Here is a 21,038-nt window from a genome sequence, read left to right as displayed (position 1 = left end):
GAAACTGCTTCCCACCAGTTGCAGTGAAGAAGAGAGCCAAAGCCAGCTCTTTATCACATCAAGGGTGGTAATGCATCTCTTCTTGCTGTATTCTGTATAGTGCGGTACAAATCTCTGATTAATAATCTTTGGTTAAATAATTTCAGTTGAGCCTGTTCAAGAATCTCAAGTAGTCATTAACTCAGACACACAACCCTTACTAAGGATAACCTAATTTTGTTTGGACCAAGTTGCACAGTATGTTTCACACCTGATTTGTCAAAGGAGAAAGACAATACAAGGCAGAGGAAGCAAAGTTCACAAACTATTAAGAATCCAGGGTGAGTTTGAGAAACCTGACTTTTCAGGTCAACAAACCATCTGAAGGAAGACTGACATTTCAGAAACCCCAAGACCTTGGGGAGAAGTTATGACTTCAGCAAACAAGCCGCTCCAGCCTTTTAACCATTCTCTTTCTGCACCCAAAGAACTGCTAGCAATAAGTGCTGTGCCAGCAGAACATCACCACCTGGAACCTTGTCTGTAGTTCTAGCTCCTACTCTGAGAGTCCAGAAGACTCAGAGCTGAATGAAGAGTTAGCAAACCTCCTTTTATCTTGTTTTTTCCTTTGTTTTTTTTTTTTTAATTGTAGATGTCCAAGTCTTCTTACATAGTAGGTGTTGTTTTTTTTTTTTTTTTAGGGTAGGATGTGAAAGTGTGGCTGTGCGCATTGTCGTGGAAAGAATCACCCACGCATTGATTTTAGTTCAGACTCAAGCCTGAGGCCAGTTTATTGCAATACATACCAACGCATTGGGGTAGCAGTCCGAAAACTACCACACCCAGCACAGCACGCAGGCTGCTTTTATTCCTACAAACCGCAAGCATAGTACAAATTATACGTCATTTGAGAGAAATAGGAGTTGGGGTCCATCTCCCTTTCCCGATAACTTCCTTATTAATTTTACAAGAATTGGGTGCATTTTGGGTGGAGGGGCTTCTTGGTGGTTTCCGATATGGGTAATACTTGGCACCAGTTGGGATGCTTTTCTCGGCAAGGTACATGTTATTTTCCGGGGTTTTACCGTTAAGGGCATAGGGGTTCATTACAGGACGCCCAAAGAAGATATATGATTGGCTAGTTTGGCAGTTAGCTGGAACTACAGGAGAAGTTGGCTTTTACTAAAAGCAATTTCTTCATGTAAGCGGTTATTATGTTTCATAACATAAACAAGCGGTTATTATTTTACTGAGGCCTTCCACATTGCTCCTCCTCCTCTGGTCATAACTCTTGATCCAATTTGGCAGGGAATTGTACAGCTTAATCTTGTTCAGGCCTTGGCCTGTGCTGGCTTTTGTAAGGGAAGTCAGTATATCGAGCCTCTGTCAGAAGGCCTGTGTTCAGGCCTTCTGTGTTACTTTGGCTGATATAAGGGAGGCCACCCGGGCCTATTTCCCCACAGCATGTATGTGCATGGTCACACCCACAAAGTCCATCTGGGGAAGGCCTCAAATGTTTTGCAGAGTTAAACAGCTTTAAATACTTTTCACAAAAATTATTCATTAAAGTGTGTTCTGTGTTTTATGTTTTAAAGTCCTTGAGAAATTCAGATTGTCATCTGTAATTTATGGTAAATAAGAGTTGTAAAAATTCTGCTTATCAAAAGTGTTCTGATACAATATCTCTTGGGGAAATATGGGGAGTAGACAGGGTTAGCCACACATAAGAACTGAAGTCTTAAGGAGGCTTTATAATTGGCTCTGAGGTAGTGATTTAGACATTAGATAATCTGGTTTCATATTAAGATGTTTCTACATTCAAATTGTAGATTTAATTGAGTCTGATCAATCTTTAGTTGGGATTTATAAGCAAATAGGTAAACATCTTGGAATTCTTAATCCTTAGAATGATTAATTTTTGTATTAATTTGATTTGATTTAACCTCCAATCCAATATTGAGACTAACTTGTTTTGTTTGATAGTTGCAATGCTTTTTTTAAGTTTAGTTTAATGTTAATAGTAGATTTGCTTTGTAAATACATTTTCTTAAATTGAGTTTAGTTTCTTTTAGTTCTAATACAACTTATAAAAACTGATAGTCACATTTCTTTCAATAAGCAACATGGGTCCAGTTTTACTTTGATTTTGTGAATTAAGATTCTGTGATTTGGTAATTTTGTACATGCACTGGAGCTTGTCTGTGAATGAAGTATGTTTTGTAAATTCAAAAAAAGTTTAGATAAATTCTGTGTAGTTCCTCTTGTTTAAGAGATACAGCAGCATACTTTTTAAAATCTTCTAGTAGAGAAGTGCTGGGCAAACGTTTTGGCCTGAGGGCCACATTGGGGAATAGAAATTATGGCAGGCCATGAATGCTCACAAAATTGGGGTTGGGATGTGGGAGTGCGTGCGGGCTCTGGGGTGGGGCTGGGGATAAGGAGTTGAGGGTGTAGGAGGATGCTCTGGGCTGGGACCGAGGGGTTCAGAGGGCGGGAGGGGGATCAGGGCTGGGGCAGGGGTGCAGGTTCCAGCTGGGGTTGTGGGCTCTGGGCTGGGGATGAGAGGTTTGGGGTGCAGGAGGGTGCTCTGGGCTGGGATTGAAGGGTTTGGAGAGAGCTAGGGGGTTCAGGGCTAGGGCAGGGGGTTGGGGCGTGGGGAGAGGCTCAGGGGATGCAGGCTCCGAGCAGCGCTTCCCTCAAGCGGCTCCTGGAAGCAGTGGCATGTCCTTTCTCCGGCTCCTACATGGAGGATGGCCAGGCAGCTCGGCACACTGTCCCATCTGCAGGCACTGCCCCTGCAGCTCCCATTTGAGCGCGTAGGAGCTGAAGTGGGGCCATGCCACAGCTTCCTGGAGCCACGTGGTGCGGCCCCTGACCCTGCACCCGAGCCGGAGTGGGGCTGAGCCGCGTGGTGCGGCTCGTGAGCCAGCTTAAAACAGCTCGTAGCCCAGGTCCAGCCCGCGTGCTGTAGTTTGCTCACCCCAGTAGTACAGAGTATATTAGAGTGAAGATTACTGAAATCATTTTAATTGTAGTGGAAAGGACAAAAAATACTAAAAATTCCAATAACAGTATTTTATTACTCCCAATCTAAAGAATTATGAAGATTTTGATATTTGAGGCAAAGATAACACTGGTGGTAGCTTGAAAAATCAGTCATGGCTGGGCTCTCCCAAAATAGGAAGTCTGTGTCCTTTTGCTTGAAAAAGCTGTTAGTTTTCAATGAGTAGCAAATTGAAGGGAAACCGCTAGTAAAGCTCTTCGAATTTGGAAATGGTTTGACAAAAGGAATGTAAGAGGGTTTGATTTAGATAACATGGAAAGCATTAGCCTTTCCCCGGAATGGGTAAAGTATTCGCAGCTTCACTGTGTCTCAAAAATCACTCACTAATATAACTATATTTATATCCTACATGTTTACAACAATTCTGATTGTAGATGGAAAGAAATGTGACAGTTTTACATTTTTCAGACACACACTTTCCCATTCAGATCACTGTCTTCTACTTTTCCACCCCGCCCACCCCAAAAGTTGCAACAATTTAACTATCAGAAAATATAACTGCTGGTAATCATAGACTTAGACTGTATTTTCATCATGAACCAGTCTCTCTTCTTCCCTTTCCCCAAAGTATGGGAAATAAATCTTAGGAATTATGCACCATTAATGACTTTCCCTTAACTTCTATAGTGTGGTCAGGCCAATAAGGATGATTCTGGAGAAATGATTCAGAGATTTTTTGCTTGAATTTACAGGTTCAAGACATTTTCCTGATTTGATCTCAAGGCATTTGTTGTTGTAGCATCATGCTATGTTCTATACGAGCCACATGACGTATAGATGAGGCTCTGTTATTATAAAGCACTTGGATAGAATGCCTGAAGTTTCTGATGAGAAACTCAAAAAACAGGACACCCAGGTAGAAACTGCCAAATGCATTAATTCAGTGTTAGATCTGCACTTGCAGGTGGCTAACCATAGACCTTATGAGTCCCTTGAGCTCTCTAACAAATCAATCTGCTAACTTTTAATAATAATAGTAATTATTATTATAACTGAAGAAGCAGAACTCTATGTAGGCCAAGGGTGACATGTATAAGGGGACAAAATTTCCTTTTCTTCTCCACTTGCCCTCAAAAGAGAGTGGCTGTTAGGTTTAGATGTTTTGTTTTAAAGGAGAAAAGGCAAATACAAAATGGGGTTAATAAGTACCAATGGTGGTGATGAAATAAAGTGGTAATCTTCCAAGAAGATAACCATATTCTCTAAAGTACTATTAAACTAAATAAAATCAAAGCCCAGTTATGCTACATGGTCTGTTTTTTGACAGTATCTTGAAGAGCCACAGTCTGATAACTTAATTGCAATTTAGAGAATACTACCTGTCTATATGCATGAAGTAGTAAACTAGACAAGGGGATGGACAAATAAAATTCCACTGGTCTAAATGTTGCTTTTATTAAACAAACAACAAACAGAAGCTCTCAGATTAGCTTGAGGTAAGCACAGGCAATAAAGTTAAAATTCCTTTTGACTAGGGGCTGCTATTCTCAACTTCTGTTGGCTTCTGTTGTCTAATAATTTTTGTTATGTTGCAGGTTGTATGAAGACGGGAAGCCTCCTGTCCGGAATACCATCAGTAAGTGGTTTTCATTGTTACACAAACTTAATAGTAGATTTGTTCAAAGAGTTTATCATGGTTTCGGTAAGTGTGAAATTATTTTCCAACTCATAAAACATAACTTGTCCCTAATTTGGAGGAAGAATAAGGTTCATGTTTGTAAAAAAATGCTTGTTCAAATCTGGCATTTAGGTTTCCTCATATACATTCAGGGTTTGGGGTTTTTTGTACTCTTTCTACAGAATCTTATTTTGGCTTTTGTATTCCTTTGATTATCACTGCCCTTTTGCATCTCTCTGTATGTAGGTCTGTAATACTTCCCTAAATAGGTGTCTGCAAGTGACTGTCCTTGTGGGGCTAAAAAGGTACAGAAAGTTAATAAAGGAACACAAAATGGCTTTACAAACATTGACTTCAGCCTCTCACTACTCTGTGAACTTGAACAATATTTCCACTTTATAGGGTAGAGTGTAAGTGTCTTGCTCAGAATTGGGAGCAAAACCAGATCTCTTGGTTCCCTGTCATGAGCCTCAACCACAAGACTATCCTTCGTTCTAGAATTGCGAAAAGCATCCTATTGAATATTCTTACTGTATGATCCAGTTCAGGCTAGCACTTTTGCAGTTTATCAACTTCAAACCTTGTTTCTGCTAGACTTGAACTAAATGTTCTCGAGATCTAAACCACAGCTCTGGGTGCCAGGTGACTCGCCCTTTGTGGTTATGGGCAAGCCACTCTGTATCAGATTCCCCTTTTGTAAAATGAGGATAATATCAAACTACCTCATAAAGATTATGGAAGTTTTCATTATAGATGGAGCAGGTAGCACTTGCCTGTTACTAAGGTTTCCCAGTCTGAATGTTTTTTGGAAGACTTCAGCCAAAACAGTTCAACTGTTTCTGAGAGTGGAGTTAGAGAGAATGGAGCTTGTTTTTCACTGTTTAAAAATCCCTGGTTCCTTAGGAAACCTCTAGTGCTCCCCTGACTTGGAGCAGGAACTTGAAACTTGGCAGGGCCGTGGCTTTGTATCAGTGATGCATCTTTTGTTGTCCTTGTAAAAATGCACTCAAATTTGGTCAAGTTATAAGCCGTTAAAACATTGCAGTTCGCACTTGCTAGAGCTTAACAGCTAAAATCGCTGAAGATTCTGCTCATACTGAGTATGCACCATCTCCTAACAGCTCCTAATGCTGACCAGGCTATAGATTTGACATGCCCATAGAGCAACTGAACATGCTTCTTCCTCTCACAGCTTCTACATGTGACCAGACTACATGTGCCATCTCCAAAGTGAGTGAGCATGCTTCAGCCTAAACCTACAGGAGTGAAGACTGTCTTTCCCTGTAATGGTTGCTCCAGGCTGGGGTGGAGCCAGGCACTGGAAATGAGAGCAGGAAGCCTGTTTTATCCAGTGTTCTCAATGACTCATGCTTCCCACTGCGGGCACCCAGGCATTGTGGAGAAGAAGACTCTTTGACTCAAATGCAGAGGGGATATGAGCCAGATGTAGGACATGTCCCAATCTATTCCTCTGGTCTTCCCCGACAAGAATCCTGGGATGGAGACTGGAACTGGAGGCTGGTAGGGGGTGGAGACGGATAGGCTGGGTAAAAAGACTATGTCAGGGAGCCTGCAAGGCAAACTGAGCTGGGAGGCGAAGGAAACTGAGACTGGCAGTCTGAGCAGACTGGGACTGGGAACCAGTGGGGGTCCTGGACGTGGAGGGGAAACAGAGCTGCCACGGTTGCACAGGCAGTTCTGACATTTCCTAACCTTTGAGTTCTTCACTTTACAACTTTAATAGGATCCTGGGACCAAGAACCAGAGGTGATGCCTTTTTCATCCAATGGGACACACCTCTTCTGTATGCCTTCCTTCCTACCCTGTTGCTGTCTGGGGTCATACAAGGGCCAGCTAAGCCAAAGTCATCCACATAGATAGCCTCCACATGGCCAAGCAAACCTGATATCCATACCTACAGCGGATGTCAGCATGCCCACCACGTGTCCTCCCACTTTTTCCAAATCTCCTTTCACAGGATGTAGGTCAGACCTTGCACCTGAACCTGGAGCTACTCCACTTGAGAGCTTGTCTCCTCAGTGATTCCAAGGCGAGGAGATGATCTGCTCTGAGGAAGTCAGACATTTTGTTAAACAGTAGACAAGTCAACTACACGCTCGACATACCTCCACGAATGTAAGAGATTCCAAACATGGTGCCTAATGACAAACAAATTGAAGCCACCATCTCTACCCCTGCCATTAGTCCTGGATTACATACTTCATCTTAAGAAATCTGGTGTCTCATTGAGTTCACTCTGAGTACATGTGGCAGCAGTCACAACCTTCCAGATAAGGTGGATGAGGTTTCAGTGTATGGTCATCCAATTACCAAAAGATTCCTATAGGGCGTACGTAATCTCTACCTAGAACCCAGAGCCTCAACTCCTCCATGGGACCTCACTTTAGTGCTTCGATCTTTCACAAGCGTCCCATTTGAACCTTTGGCTACGTGCTCACTACTACACCTTTCCATGAAAGTAGCCTTTCTCGTTGCCATCGTGTCCACAAGGCATGCATCTTGGGACCCTTATGGCATACCCACTATATATGATCTTTCTCAAGAATAAGGTCTCCCTAAGACCGCATCCTACATTTTTACCTAAAGTCCCTTCTTCATTCCACCTCAACCAACCCATTCATCCTCCTACATTCTTCCCTAAACCAAGAACAGACAAGAGGCAGCATTCCAGACCCTGGACGTCAGAAGGACACTAGCCTTTTATCTCAAACAGACCAAACCGTTCAGAAAAACTCCTAAATTGTTTCTCTCCACTACAGAGGGGTTTAAAGGCAAATCCATATCTAAGCAGAGACTTTACAAAAGGATTTCAAGTTGTATCCAGTTTTGCTTCTGTCAACATGAGCTACAACCCCGATCATGAGTCAGAACACACTCCACAAGATCAGTTGCAACATCGGTAGCCTTCTTGAATAACATCGGTTACTGCACAAAGTGAGTAACCCCCTCTTCTTTCTTTGAGTGTTGTCCCTGTGGGTGCTCCACTTTAGAAGATTGTAGAGCAGCGCCCCTCTGGGGGAAGGAGGAGCTTCGGAGTTAGGTCTGAATGGACAATAAAACTGTCTCTCTCAGCCGAGTGTCGGATGGTGAATCCTGGTCAATGACATAGTGTTGTATGAATGTCTGAGATGATGTCCAAGTGGCTGCTTTACATAGGTCAGTAATAGGCACGTTCTTCAAGGTGTGTTCCCCTGTGGGTGCTCCATTACCCACCCTCCTCCCCTTTACTTTGAAGTTCAAAATGAAGTCCTCTGCGGTAGAGTCCCTCGACGTCCAGCAAGCTCTGGCCTTCTGCTTGCACAGAATGAGACCACTTAGGAAGTCCTCGAGACTATTTGTTGCAATAGCAGAGATACTCTGGGCAAACCATCTCCACCCAAAGAATCTCCAAGTGGATTTTTATTTACATTAAACTCTTCTACAAGTTGTCAGGACCAACTCTCCCTACAGGGTTGCAGGCTCACTCCACAAGAGCTCAGGCTTCAACCATGGCCTCCCTTCAGGACGTGCTTCTTGTAGACATATGTAGAGTAGCCAGGTGGAGCTCTGACTCGGCAGTGAATGCTTCTTTCAGCATGGCAGTTCTCCACGTGACCACTCCATCCTCAACCTTGCACTCTCCTCCAACTTAGGTACTGCTTGTTAATCACCCTCAGTGGAATACAATAGGGACCATCACTCAAAGAAGCAGAGATTTCTTACCTGTAAGTGGAGGTTCTTCAAGATGTGTGGTTCTTATCTGTATTCCACTTCCTGCGCACCTTTCCCTCTGCTGCAGATTGGTCAATTCACGGTGGAGAAGGAACTAAAGATGTAGTCCATCCGTTTTGCCCTTTATCGCCTCAGATGGAAGCATGAGGCGAGCCAGGGCACATGCACGGACTAGCGGAGGCTACTTTCAAATTCTCTGACTTCTGATGCATGGTGTGCATGCATAACCCTCAATGGAATACCGATATGGACCAGACATCTTGAAGAATCTTCAGTTACAGGTAAGTAACCTCCTTTTTTCCTTTTAAAGGCTTTTTTATTGTCCCTATCACAGTTTAATAATGTGTTGATGGGCTGTGAAAGTAGTAGGGAATGAATGTAGTTACTTTCAGTTTTTGAGGCTGCTTGGGAACAAAGGACAGAAAGGACTAGAAGGAGGAGAGACTAACGTGCCTGTAAAAAATATGGAACAGACACCAGATGTTTGCTTTGTTAGTAAATATTAATCTTATGATTTTTTTTGTATATTAAACTCTCATGATTCCTTTGCCAAAAATCTCAGAATGCTGTGTGTGACTTTAGGTAAATGGATGTCTGTAATCATAGTTGGACTGTACTTAATGATCTAATCTGTTTTCTCCCCTCACCTTGTTAACTTGGTTCAGATGTCCATTGGACCCCAGGCAACTAATAGATGTGTGTTGTAATGGACAGGATTGTGTAATTGATAAGGGATGCTTATAAATGCACACTATTATTGATAAATTACTAGTAGTTAACATGGAGAGGGAACATTTGTTATAACAGATGTGTTCTATAACACTGCTCTACAGCCAAAATGCTTCTGAAATAAATGTAGTCAAACTTTACTAATTCTGGGTCACTGAGAACGAAAATGATGCTTAAAATTGTTGATTGGCTCTAGTTTTCAAGATATGCTATTGGGTCAGTATATATGACCCTTGACTTGGGAATGGCGGAGGATAAGTGAGTTATAGACTCATAGACTTTAAGGTCAGAAGGGACCATTATGATCTTCTGGTCTGACCCCCTGCATGGTGCAGGCCACAAGACCCTTCCCTGGACTCTGCCGTTGAAGTCCCCAATCCTGTGTTTTAGTGACTTCAATCGGCAGAGACACTCCTGCTAGTGATCCCTGCCCCATGCTGCGGAGGAAGGCGAAAAACCTCCAGAGGCTCAGCCAATCTACCCTAGAGGAAAATTCCTTCCCGACCCCAAATATGGCGATCAGTAAGACCCCGAGCATGTAGGCAAGAGTCTCTAGCCTGACCCTTGTTGGCCATTATAACAGGGGATTTACCTAGTTATAACTCTTCTGTCTATTCCAAGGTCACTGGGCTTCCCTCCCTCTTTATGGCTCTATACGGCCAGCAAGTGGACCACTTTAGCAGGTTTTGGTGGTGATGGGGGGGAGGGGTGTGTGGAGTAGAGTGGGCAGGATGAGCATGCAGCTATGGGAGGGAGTAGTGGAGAAAGAAGGCACGGGAACCATTTCACTCCTCTTACTGATTTATGGAGGCTTTTCAGGATATCTGTAATCCCCCTCCCTGCAGTGCTTTTTAGGAGTTTAATTGGAGCAATTGCCCCCTTAAATTCATATGGAGCATGAAGGAACTTTATAGGCTTGTGGGGTACAAACAGCCTCACCATCTGAGAGTCACTTTAGGATTGGCAGATCCGAAACAGCCAAAAAAGTCACCAGCCCCACATAGGCTCTTGAATTACTGTCCTATTCTAGTTTAGAAAGAGAAATAAGTTTTCTTGGGCTTGCATGGAAGAGGAGGGATTGATTGGCACCCCTAAAGAACATTCTGAGGCTTGTTACGAAGGATTGAGGGAAGGAGGAAACCATGAACTGTGGAAGGTTTCCCAGAGAGTCAATGCTCCAGGGGGAGCTACTTTATTGTACACTTTCTAACATCTGCATGATATTGGCTCCTCTCCTGTTAACCTCAGAAAGTCAGGAAAACAGTGCTTTCTCCTAAATAAGAACATTAGTGCCCTTTGTTTGGAGTCTAGTATGATTTGCTTCATTTAAAAAAAAAAAAAATAGACAAAATTTTAAAGTTGAGTACAGTTTACAAACAGCCTTAATTCTGCCCCATAGTCATTTGAGAGATTGACTACTTTTTTAATCCATAAATTTCTTCTTACTAGTGCCAACTACTATAGTTGGATCTTATCTCATTTGCTAGGCATTTTTTGAATGCAACAACTGTAGATGCTTAGTTTTTATTAGTTTATATAGTCTATTAATTGACTTGCAACTTGCTAAATTAATTGGTATTTTAGTCTTTTTAAAATGTAGTCATCTTTCTTGAAATGTATACAAATGCTTGAGCAGTCCAGTAGTTATTTAATTCAGATCTTGAAAGCAAATAGATAAGTTTTTATTCTCTGATTTTCAGGAGACTTTATGGTGTGATACTGGGTACCTGGAATATCTATATTAAACAGAAATGTTCGACACCAGAGCCCTTTATCATATGTAAATTTTACAAGTTACTGTTTTCTCTTGATGTCATATATGTGCTTGACTCCATCCCTTCTGGCTACTGAATAAGTTAACGTTGACAAACAATATTAAGAAAGGAAGATGAGTATTTATATTATATAGTTAAGAATGTCAAACTGATTATACTGAATTTTATGACTTTGCATACAGAAATTAGTGGCTGGCCCTAACTGCAAGGAGGGTGAAATTACATCTCCAATAGAACTGGAGAAAAATAGGACACAAATATTTGAGGGGAAATCTTTTAACTACAAATGATTTTCTCTCCTCTCCCCCCCCCCCCCCTTTCCTCCCCATATTTGGAAGTCTGCTTCTCTGTATATCAGACTTTTCAAAGTGAAGCTTCTTTTTTATAAAATGTGCCTTATGCTTTATTTGTCCTTGAGTTGATATTATGCTTTGTAAATGTTTGAGTTCAACTGTTTTTACTTGTTGCTTATTTTAGCCTATTGCATACATTTCCTTGTTTAAGCAAAAATGAGTGAAAACAAATATAAAAATCCAAATTCATATGCTGTGACTTTGTTTTTCGTAACTTGATCATATTCTGGGAAAGAACTTTAACATACTTTTTAGCATTTGGGGTTTTTGATGTCAGTATTATGGCTCATAAGTGAAGTTTTATCTAGCAACTTCATTTCATTCAAACAATTCTGTTAGTGGATTTTTGAAAGTTAGAATAAAAACATTTATTGGCATAAATATAATTAATATTTTGATTTCTTTTTAGAATTCTGAATTTAAACTCAACAGAAATAAAAGCAACACGAAGACAGGATGAACTGGAATGTAAGACCACCCCAAAATGCTGATAATCAGAAGAACTTGCAAAGTCAAGGAATTCATTTTTCTCACACGCTTTCTAATGCATGTGCTTTCCCTCAGACAAGCACGTACTCTACTCAGAATGCTTGTACTTATCCTGGAAGTAACCAGACGGCATATCTGCAGTCTAACATGAACATGGTTACAAATCGATTACCTTTTCAAAATACTGAGGGATACAAAACATTGCAGCAAGCACTTCCAAAAGAATCTGTACCTGGTAGAGTTTTTGTTACCTCGCAACGTTCAATTGAGAGGCATCCACCTTCACGTGTACAGATGAGGAGGCTTATCCCTAAACAGGCTACACATGTGCCAGTAGAGACTACTCTAAATCTTTGGCCAAACTCTGTGTCCAACATGCATGCTTTTTCCCAATCAAGAATAGCTACTGCATCATCACAAACAAGCCCTGCAAACAATTTACAGAGTATACCACAGAAGCCACAGAATCAGTATTTGACTACAAATACGTATCCTATGCAGCCTCAAATAGCACAACCTAATTTTGCAAGAACTGTGATGTTTTATCAAGGTAACCAAGCATGCAATACGTCTTCACAGGAGCTGCCAATAGAATGGGTACCACAATACAACTTGAATGGGCCTGCATCTTCTCAACAATGTACTACAATACCTATTAATCAGTCATCAAATGAGTGTGTAAATTCTCAACAGAACTCTTTGGCTTTTGCTTTGCCTACACAACATCTCCAGCAACAAGTACACTGTCCAAGCACTCCATTTCAGAATACACATTCATCAAGTCCAAACACTGCAATAGGTGTACAATCGCAACAATATGCACCAGCCCAAATTGGCTCTGAAGATCATAATGGAAATCCTCCACATTATCCTTCTAGTTATGATTGTAGAGCTGCAGCACAATCTTTGACAGGTCTTCAACAGGTAGTTCCAAGTATATCTAATGAACATATCCAAAACCACCAGAAACCTATGTCAGATCACAGTAATGTTTCTTACGTTAAAGATGTACAACAGCACTGGCAGAACCTAGAGTCTGGAGAAACCAGTCAGGCAACTGGAAATGTTTATAATTTAAGTGGGAATGTGACAGCAAATCAGTCTTTTAATGCAACAGCTAAGCCTTCAACATACATTTTAGAAAGGTATTTTAACAGCATGCAAGAAGCTGTGACAGTTCCTTCTGAGCCACCGAATAAAATAGCTTCAGTACAAGAAAGCCCAATTAGTGGTTCAACAGATTTGCCCGATAATTCTAAAAGTATTTCATCAACAGATGATAGATTGAAAGTAACAAAAGAGAGTCTGGCTGTGGAAGCTCAGAAATTGTTGGAAATTAAAAAAAAATATGCAATACTTGAAAGGGTTTTTTTAATAAAACAAAAACTCTTGGCATCTTCAGAACATAATAAAATGACCTCTGACCTTCCTCCACAAAATCGAAACACTAACCTTAAACTTTTTCCACATGTGGCCAATCAGACTGAAACATTTTCACACTCTGGTACAGTGGGAATGAAGAGTCAACAACTGCCACTTCGTCAGTCTTCACTTGAAGAAAGAAACGACAAAAACATTACCAACACTGGCAGTGAAGGATTAGATAAGACTCCAAATAGTCATTGGATTAACCAAGGAAATTCTGCTTCAAGCTCTGTTTTGATTGCCTATCAGGATAAACTCCCAATTCATTTAAATAATCTTGAGAGAACTTCAGTATTAGGCCCAAAGAATGCACCAGCTGCAGGTCCTACTCAAGAGACCAGGAAATGCACCGAAAACACTTTGGGTTTTACCAAACTTAGTAGCTCTGATAGAGTCCTACCAGAAAATATATCAGTTAGCACTGGGGAAGCCTCACTTCTCCACTCTGTTCTTCTAAGTAGCGTGAATATTTTGCAAGAAAAAAAGTCTGGTGCTCTTGCTAATAAAATGTCTAGCCTCCTTCAAAATGAAAAAACAACTTCCAATTTAACACTGTCAGGAGGAAGTTCACTGGCCAGCAAAAGAGAAGCAAAAGGTGCTGTAGAGACAGTGCAGTGTTCAATATCTGCATATCCTGAATTGGATCAGCACACTAAAGGCGTTTGTTCTCAGCCAACGGAGAACACCAAAACTTTGAACAATGAGAAGATATTCGGTTCTTCTCACATAAATCCTCTTGCTTCAGAAACAGCTGAACTAGGTGTAACTAATGGTGTAGCTGAGAATACACCACCACCAGTTGTTACTGGAAACTCATTTTCTAAAATGAACAGCTGTACTACTTCTATGGAAGAGCTAGCAGCATGTCTTGCTTTGTGGAGAAAGAGTCCTTCAGAATCTGTGGATGTTCAATATAGTCAGTCAAATAAAAGCATAGAATCAAATCTGATTTCATCATCTTATGAAGGATTTAATGATCAGAGTACATGTCGTATCTTGGAAAACAACCAAATTGCAGTAGCTAAAAGAGACCTAAATAAAGTTACAATAAGTACAAATGAAACAACTTTGTCTTCTGCAACAACTTCTGTTGGGCAAAAACATGATACATTGGGTTCCAACTTGATCAAAGGTTTTGAACCCCAAGTTGCTGTAGTTTCTCCTTTAATACTTTCTAAAGAGAGAACTTCAAGTGAACATCAAGAAAAAAATGCAACATTTTCTGCTGAAATAATTTATCCAGTGATTGAAGGAGGTAGTGTATGTAGTCTACAAGAAAAGAAACAAAAAGATATTTCAGTAGTGGCAAATACCGATAAAGGGATAGTGGAAACTACTTATTTACTATCCGATAAATGTATTCCAATACGGAAAGTGGATTCAGATATGCAGTACACCAAATCAGCTAATGGAAACAAAATAGTAAAAGATGCTGTAAATTCAAACTGCTCGTATGATGTAAACAACAGGAAAGCTGATCAGTTTGCACAAGAAGTGAAAAAAACTAATATGCAGCTCAGTTTACAAAACAAAATTTCTTTGCCCAAAACAAGCACAAATGGTTCTAGTCCAGTGTCTCAAGAAGAGCTAACAAAGAATAAAGATTGTGAGGACTTTGTAGAACCAGGGGGCACTACCACGATTGTATCAGAGGATGACATGTTACAGATTTCCAGCGTATGTTCACTTGTTGAAAGTGATGCATCTTATAATTCACAAATAGCCAATATGTTCAGTTCTGTCCCTTTGATGCATTTAGAGAAAAATGGTGCCTTGTTAGAAGAAAATATCTCTAATGCAAAGCATAAAGAACAACAATTGGACACTTGTAAAGGAGAATCTGAAATGAAAACCAGTGTGTTTGAGGGGGAGAGTTTTCTGCCATTGCAAAAACCTGCATCTAAAGCAGGTTCCACAACAAAGTCATTAGGAGTACCAAGTTTAGAGATGTTTTCATGTGATACAAATCAGTGTAATACAAAGCTTTTGGATGATGTAAATGTAAGCAGTTTGGAGGAAGAAAAAAATGAAGACACTTCTAAAACTATTTGTCGCTTGGGACAAAAAATAGTGCAAAATATAGTTTCCGGGAATGGAGAAAATATTGTTGATGTTAACCAGGAGTTGATCAGAAATAAACAAGACCCATCATTTAATGTAATTGGTGAAACAGATGTCTATTCTACTGCAAAGGAAGAAAATACACAAGAACATATATTCAGTGAAGGGGAAAATACAATGGACAATGGGATTAGTGGTAATAGAGCTGTACCTGTAACCTTTCTAAATGATCAGCTGACTGAACTTTTGAAAGAGTTTCCTTATGGGATTGAAAGTGCAGACGTACTGATGAAAGAGCTGACTAAAAATGAAGATTCTGTGATTGAGCCAACAGAGAATCAAGTTGAAAAAGGAACTCAAGCTTATAGCAAAAGCTGTGATCCTAAGGATCCAATAAACCAAATAAAAATCACAATACTAAATTCGGAACAAATGAAAGAACTGTTCCCTGAACATAGTCAACAAAACACTGAAAATCAACAACTGGAAATCAGTTCATCAGAGAGAGAGACTTTAGAAAGCTATATCCAGCCTGATCAGAATCTAGGCATGGAGGGGGAAAAGAACACACAGGAAAACGCAGCCCCAAAACGAGAGAAAAAATTTACGTATTGTTGTTTAATGGGTTGGTTAGCTTCAGTTTATGCAGTGCCAGGGTGCTCATGCAAATCTCAAGAGGATGTTGCTTCAGAGAAACAGGATGGTGGCAATCAGTGTTCAGAATCTGAAAACACTGACTTTAAAGGGAGACAGGAAACAACTAGTAGACCTGGTCGCATAACAAAGACTAACTGTGCAGTGGAAAACAACCTGCAGCTTCCTGTCAAATTACATGATACAAGCAAAAATCTTCCCACATTAGACAAAGATAGAAAATATGCCCCAAACTCTACAATAAACAAAGATATTAAGCTAAAAGTAAGTAACAAATCAGCTAAAGCACACCAAGAAATAATCAGACCTTTTCATCCTTCTGAGAAAAGAGAAACTGATCAATTCAAAAGAATGAATGGCCAGTGGAGGGGAGAGTTGCAACTCCATGTCTTAACTCCCTCTTCGGGAAAAGAAGTTCAGACTAGTGAAACAGATTCTCAGAGATGCACAAGGGAGGAATTTGCTTCAGGAAAGGTCCATCATACAAATGTACAACACTTGATAATATCAGCTAAAAAAAAAGAAAAAGTCTATAAAATGGAATCTTTTGAAAAAGATCAAACACAAACAGAAGGGTTGGCCATGAAATCCAAGACACATGTCCACAATTCAAAAATTTCAGAAACCATCGAGGTCAAACAAACTAAAATATACGAAGAACATAAATATAAAAAACTTGAACTGAGTGCAGGTGAAGCACACAGAGTTAAGAGACATAATTACACATTTAGCAAGAACGGACAAATTAAAGAGAAGACAAAATTGTCAACGGAAATAAAACATAAGTCGGATAATCATCCTGGAGCCACAAGAAAATCCCCAAATGCAAGCTCAAGAAAGTATGAATATTCTCAGCATAAATCTATAAATGTCCTACCTTCACAGGAACGTTTATATAGACGAAAACGGAAAGAAAACATGATTGGGAAGAGAGACTCAAAAAAAACAAAATTGGAAAGTGAAAGAATCAAATATGAAACAAACACTTTTGAACGTGCAGGATATAATAAACAAAGTACTGATGTGGCATATTTTGAGAAATCTGCGACATCGAAAGAAGAAAATGTCTGGAAATATAAAAACTTCTTAGCAAATCATAATTATATCCCCAAACCAAAGAAAAAAAAAGGACGCCCTTCTAAAAAGTCTAAAACCTACTTTTCTGGCAAAGAGAAAGACCTGGATGTTCAGATCAGAGAGAAACATTCTGAAAAAAATCCACAGTGTTTAAGTAGAAAAACTAGTAGACTGAACATTTCTCTTCAAAGGGAACAAAAAAAAACCTATCTGAATAGAGTTGCGTTTATACGTACTGCCCAAGAAAGCATTTGTCTGACAAAACTAGACACATCACCTGCCAAACCTGTATGGCATATAAAATCTAATAAAGTTTCAGAGTCCAGCCAGGACTGGAAAACTGATTGCTCACCTTCAGAAGAGGATAAACCACACAGACCACAAATGCTTGAGTTTAAATTATGTCCAGAGATACTGTTCAGAAATACAGCCACTGATGGAGAGAGTCTGGATATTGCACACTCCTCTGAAAGAGACACATCCCTTGTGGCAGGTGCAGTATAAATCAGTATTCTCCTTATCTGTGAAACCATATAAATAATAATGTGGGGTCTTGTGTACGAAATGAGGCAAAAATTAGGTTGAATGCTGTGATGCAAAGCCAAGAGCAGTTTATTGCCGGTATTGGGCTTAAAACCACATACCCCCAAAATGTATATGTGTGTGTGTGTGTGTGTGTGTGTGTGTAATAAATATATATATATAATAGAGAGAGAGTTTTTTTGGGGTGGGGAGGGAGAAGAGAATTGATATAATTTTGTGATTTATTGTTCTCCTGTGAAGTTAAGAAAAACAGTAGAAATTCTAATCTTTTAAATTTCATATTATACAAAACTATAAATTGGGATGGCTGAACTTACTATCCTTCTGAGCCACATATGATAATCTTCAAAAGTTCAAGAGCCAGGCATGCCAGCCGGGGCTCGAGGCTTCAACCCTGCGGGGCGTGACAGCTGGGGCGCAAAGCTTCAGCCCTACTCCTGCTGAAGCCCTAGCAGGCACCTCACTCCCCACCTACAGGGAAAAGCCCCTAGCCCAATCACCCTGCTGCAGTGCACAAGCCCTGAGCTCCCATCCCCCAGTCTGGTAGGTGAAGAATGGAGTGCGGATTTGAGGGGGCTCTGCAAGCCGCACTTTAACTGTAAAAGAGCTGCGGTTTGGCTAACCCTGCTATAAATAGTGAATAAGTTATATAGAACAATTTGAGACTAAACACTTACTGGCTCTCCTGTTATGCCTGGCTGTGTGCTTATAACATGAGTGGTAAGAATTAGTGGTGATTGTAAGATTTATCCCTCCATTCAATTTCTTTTCTTATTTAATTTTCAGGGGTCAAAAGCAAAAAGGAAGACTGGTTAAATTATATCCCAATGAAGCAAAGAAAAACTGAAGGAACAGCTCAAGGTGAAATGACTTGATTATTCAAGTTGGAATAAATATCAAATACTGTTTGCTTGGCTTCAAAAATGGTTAATGTACACTTGAGCAAAATATTATCTCTGATGCTGCCACTAGTGGGAGCCTGAATGCAGATGTGGCTCTGGTGTCTTATGGAGATTGTTACTGCCCTAACAATGTGGTAATGCCTCAGGTGAAGCTTCATCTACACTTCAGCTCCAGTTGGATGCAGTTGAACCAACGGTAGCATTGGTGGAAATATTTTGCTATAATTCCATAGTGTAGACAAGGCCTAAACCTTTTTGTGCACATTTCTTCTTGCAGTTGTTACAATTCAGTATTAAAAATGGTTGTAGGGAATGGAATTAAATGCTAGATGGTTTAGTAAATCAGGTTATGTAATAGTTGTTTTCACAGTGGGTGGTCTTAAATACCACACAAGTCAAATGCTCATTCTGAACTCTTAAATATTTGCATTTGTATTTCACTTTATTTTAAAAGGTAAAACATAGCTTGCTGAAATTTTTATAAGTAAGTGATGAATGTTCAGTAGTGACTTTCAGTGTAACTGACTTCATATCTGTCTTTCAGTTAATGATAATATTCCACTTGATGCAGCAATACAAATCCTGGAAGGAAATGAGGCTCTTCATGTTCCAGTCAAAGACTCGAAAGCGATGTTTCAGACCTACAGGAAAATGTATCTGGCAAAAAGAAGCAGAAGCCTTGATAGTAGCTGTTCAAAATAGGTCTTCAGTCATAAAACAACAAAAATGCATTTGTGAGAACTAAATTTGTGTGTTGCTGATCTTCAGTATACATTCATTATTTTTTGTTAAGCAAGTAAGACATTATGCTGAAAATGTCAGTGTTAAAAATGTTATCCCTTATCAAATGTATTTGATATTTTTTTTCTTTTTCAAACTACAGGCTTTAATTGAAGCTAGCAGAATCTCAGGAGCATTTAAACCATCCTGATTGTTGTTTTATCAATAGATCAACTGCTTTACTTTCTGGTTCTGGAAAATCTCCTCCCCTCAGAGACTTTCCATTGCTGGCAATGGAAATATGACCAGTGCAAAGGGATCAGTGGTAGATTCCTAAGCGTTACATAATATCTTCTATTTATGCTGTTCTAATTAGTTCTGTTTTTAACAAGGCTTTCTTATTTGAGGCTGGGTCGGGGGTGGGTGGGGGGAGATGTTAATATTTTTTTTACGTGGCAGACAGAACAATGCAACAACAATGCAACAACTGAACCTGAGCATACTGATCAAGGGATACCATGAAGTATTTATGCTGCTACTCAGTTCTACTAAACTGAACTTTATAAAACTTGTTAGAAAATAAGGGCTTGTCTACAATACAACTTAAGTCAATGTAACTTACATCACTCGGGGATGTGAAAAAGCCACCCCCTAAGTGACGCAAGTTACATCAACCTAAGCGCTGTCCAGGCTAGCGCTGTGTCGGCGGGAGATGTTTTCCTGGCAACGTATCTTCCACCTCTTGCTGAGGTGGAGTAATTATGCTGACGGGAGAGCACTCTCCCATTACCGTAACGCGTCTTCACCAGAATGTAGCGCAGTAGGTGTAGATTAGCCCTTAATCAGTAATTCCTTATCTTAACATTGTAGTCAAGTTGATGACCAGTTGATGCTTTTCATCCCTAATTTAGGGTAATTTTCTCCTACTTTCTTTATATTTGAAAGAAAAGGAGCAGTAGTTGAATTCTAGGAAGTTTGAATTCATGTTGTCTAAGCTATTACAGTCACTGGTTAAAGTGAATAAAGTGGATTTCTATGTTTCTAAGCTACATTAGCTAATGTTTAAAACTACACACACACTGTGATATGGATTATATTCATTACTGTTGGTTGTTTTGTTCCTTTTTCTCACAGTGTTCAGAATTTTGAATTTAATTGTATTTTTTCAGAACTTTTGGCATTTGATTTTTTTACATGTTTAAACATTTATACTGAAAATATACCCAGTGTGGATAATTAACTGAACCATTTTCATATATTAAATAAACTTATTTTGAGCATTACATTTTGGTATTTCTCCACCAGGTTATTTTTCTGATTTACTGATTGCTGTTAATTGTAGCTGGTTGCATATTTTTTTAATGAGCAGAATTGATACTGAAGGAAATCAAAAATTGTGTGAAAATGTTTTTCTCAAAATTGCTCAAAGACTATTTTAAAGGCAACACAAAATTAAATACCAGAGAATGCCCTTAGTTAGTGTGCAATTCTGATTTCATTAAGGGTTGTATTGGTGTAACTGAGGCTAGGATTTGGTCCTGAGCTTCTGCATCTGAACAACAGACTGGTGCTCAAAGAAATTCAGGATCACCTTCCTTGTTTGGCATTTTTTTTCTCTTTCTTTGACTGGGAAAGAAGCCCATAGATGAGTGGGTAATGAATTGGCACCAAAACTCAGAAGACCTGTCCATGCTTGTGTTGGACTTTGGATGTGAACAACCTAGGAGTTATACAACAGACCAATCCCACTACCATTTCCACATGACTATATGCTAAAGATATATTAAAACCTGTGGTTTCCTTCTTTCAAAATAGAAAAGGGGCTTTGCAAGTGTTTGAGTTTGAGGGGTAGATGGCAGGAGAAAGTGTACTATTCTAATAACATGTGAAGTTCTCCATAATAAGATGCACAACCTC

At 39.8% G+C, this 21,038-nt stretch overlaps 1 protein-coding gene across 2 annotated transcripts in view; it reads left to right on the top strand.

Moving 5' to 3' along the window:
* RESF1 (retroelement silencing factor 1) overlaps nt 1-20,404 on the top strand; it is a 43,228-nt gene extending 22,824 nt beyond the window's left edge. For both annotated transcript variants that reach the window (XM_054034505.1, XM_054034495.1), the window contains 4 exons: nt 4,579-4,619; nt 11,660-17,449; nt 18,286-18,360; nt 18,946-20,404. In XM_054034505.1, the coding sequence (XP_053890480.1) occupies nt 11,707-17,449; nt 18,286-18,360; nt 18,946-19,103 (5,976 nt within the window). In that variant the 5' untranslated portion in view covers nt 4,579-4,619; nt 11,660-11,706 and the 3' untranslated portion in view covers nt 19,104-20,404. The remainder of the gene's footprint in view (nt 1-4,578; nt 4,620-11,659; nt 17,450-18,285; nt 18,361-18,945) is intronic.
* Nucleotides 20,405-21,038: the final 634 nt, after the last annotated feature.

Source organism: Malaclemys terrapin, chromosome 1, assembly GCF_027887155.1.
Source record: "Malaclemys terrapin pileata isolate rMalTer1 chromosome 1, rMalTer1.hap1, whole genome shotgun sequence".
Lineage (NCBI taxonomy): Eukaryota > Metazoa > Chordata > Testudines > Emydidae > Malaclemys > Malaclemys terrapin.
The sequence above is the reverse complement of the archived record's forward strand: the minus strand, read 5'-3'. Positions and strand labels throughout refer to the sequence as shown.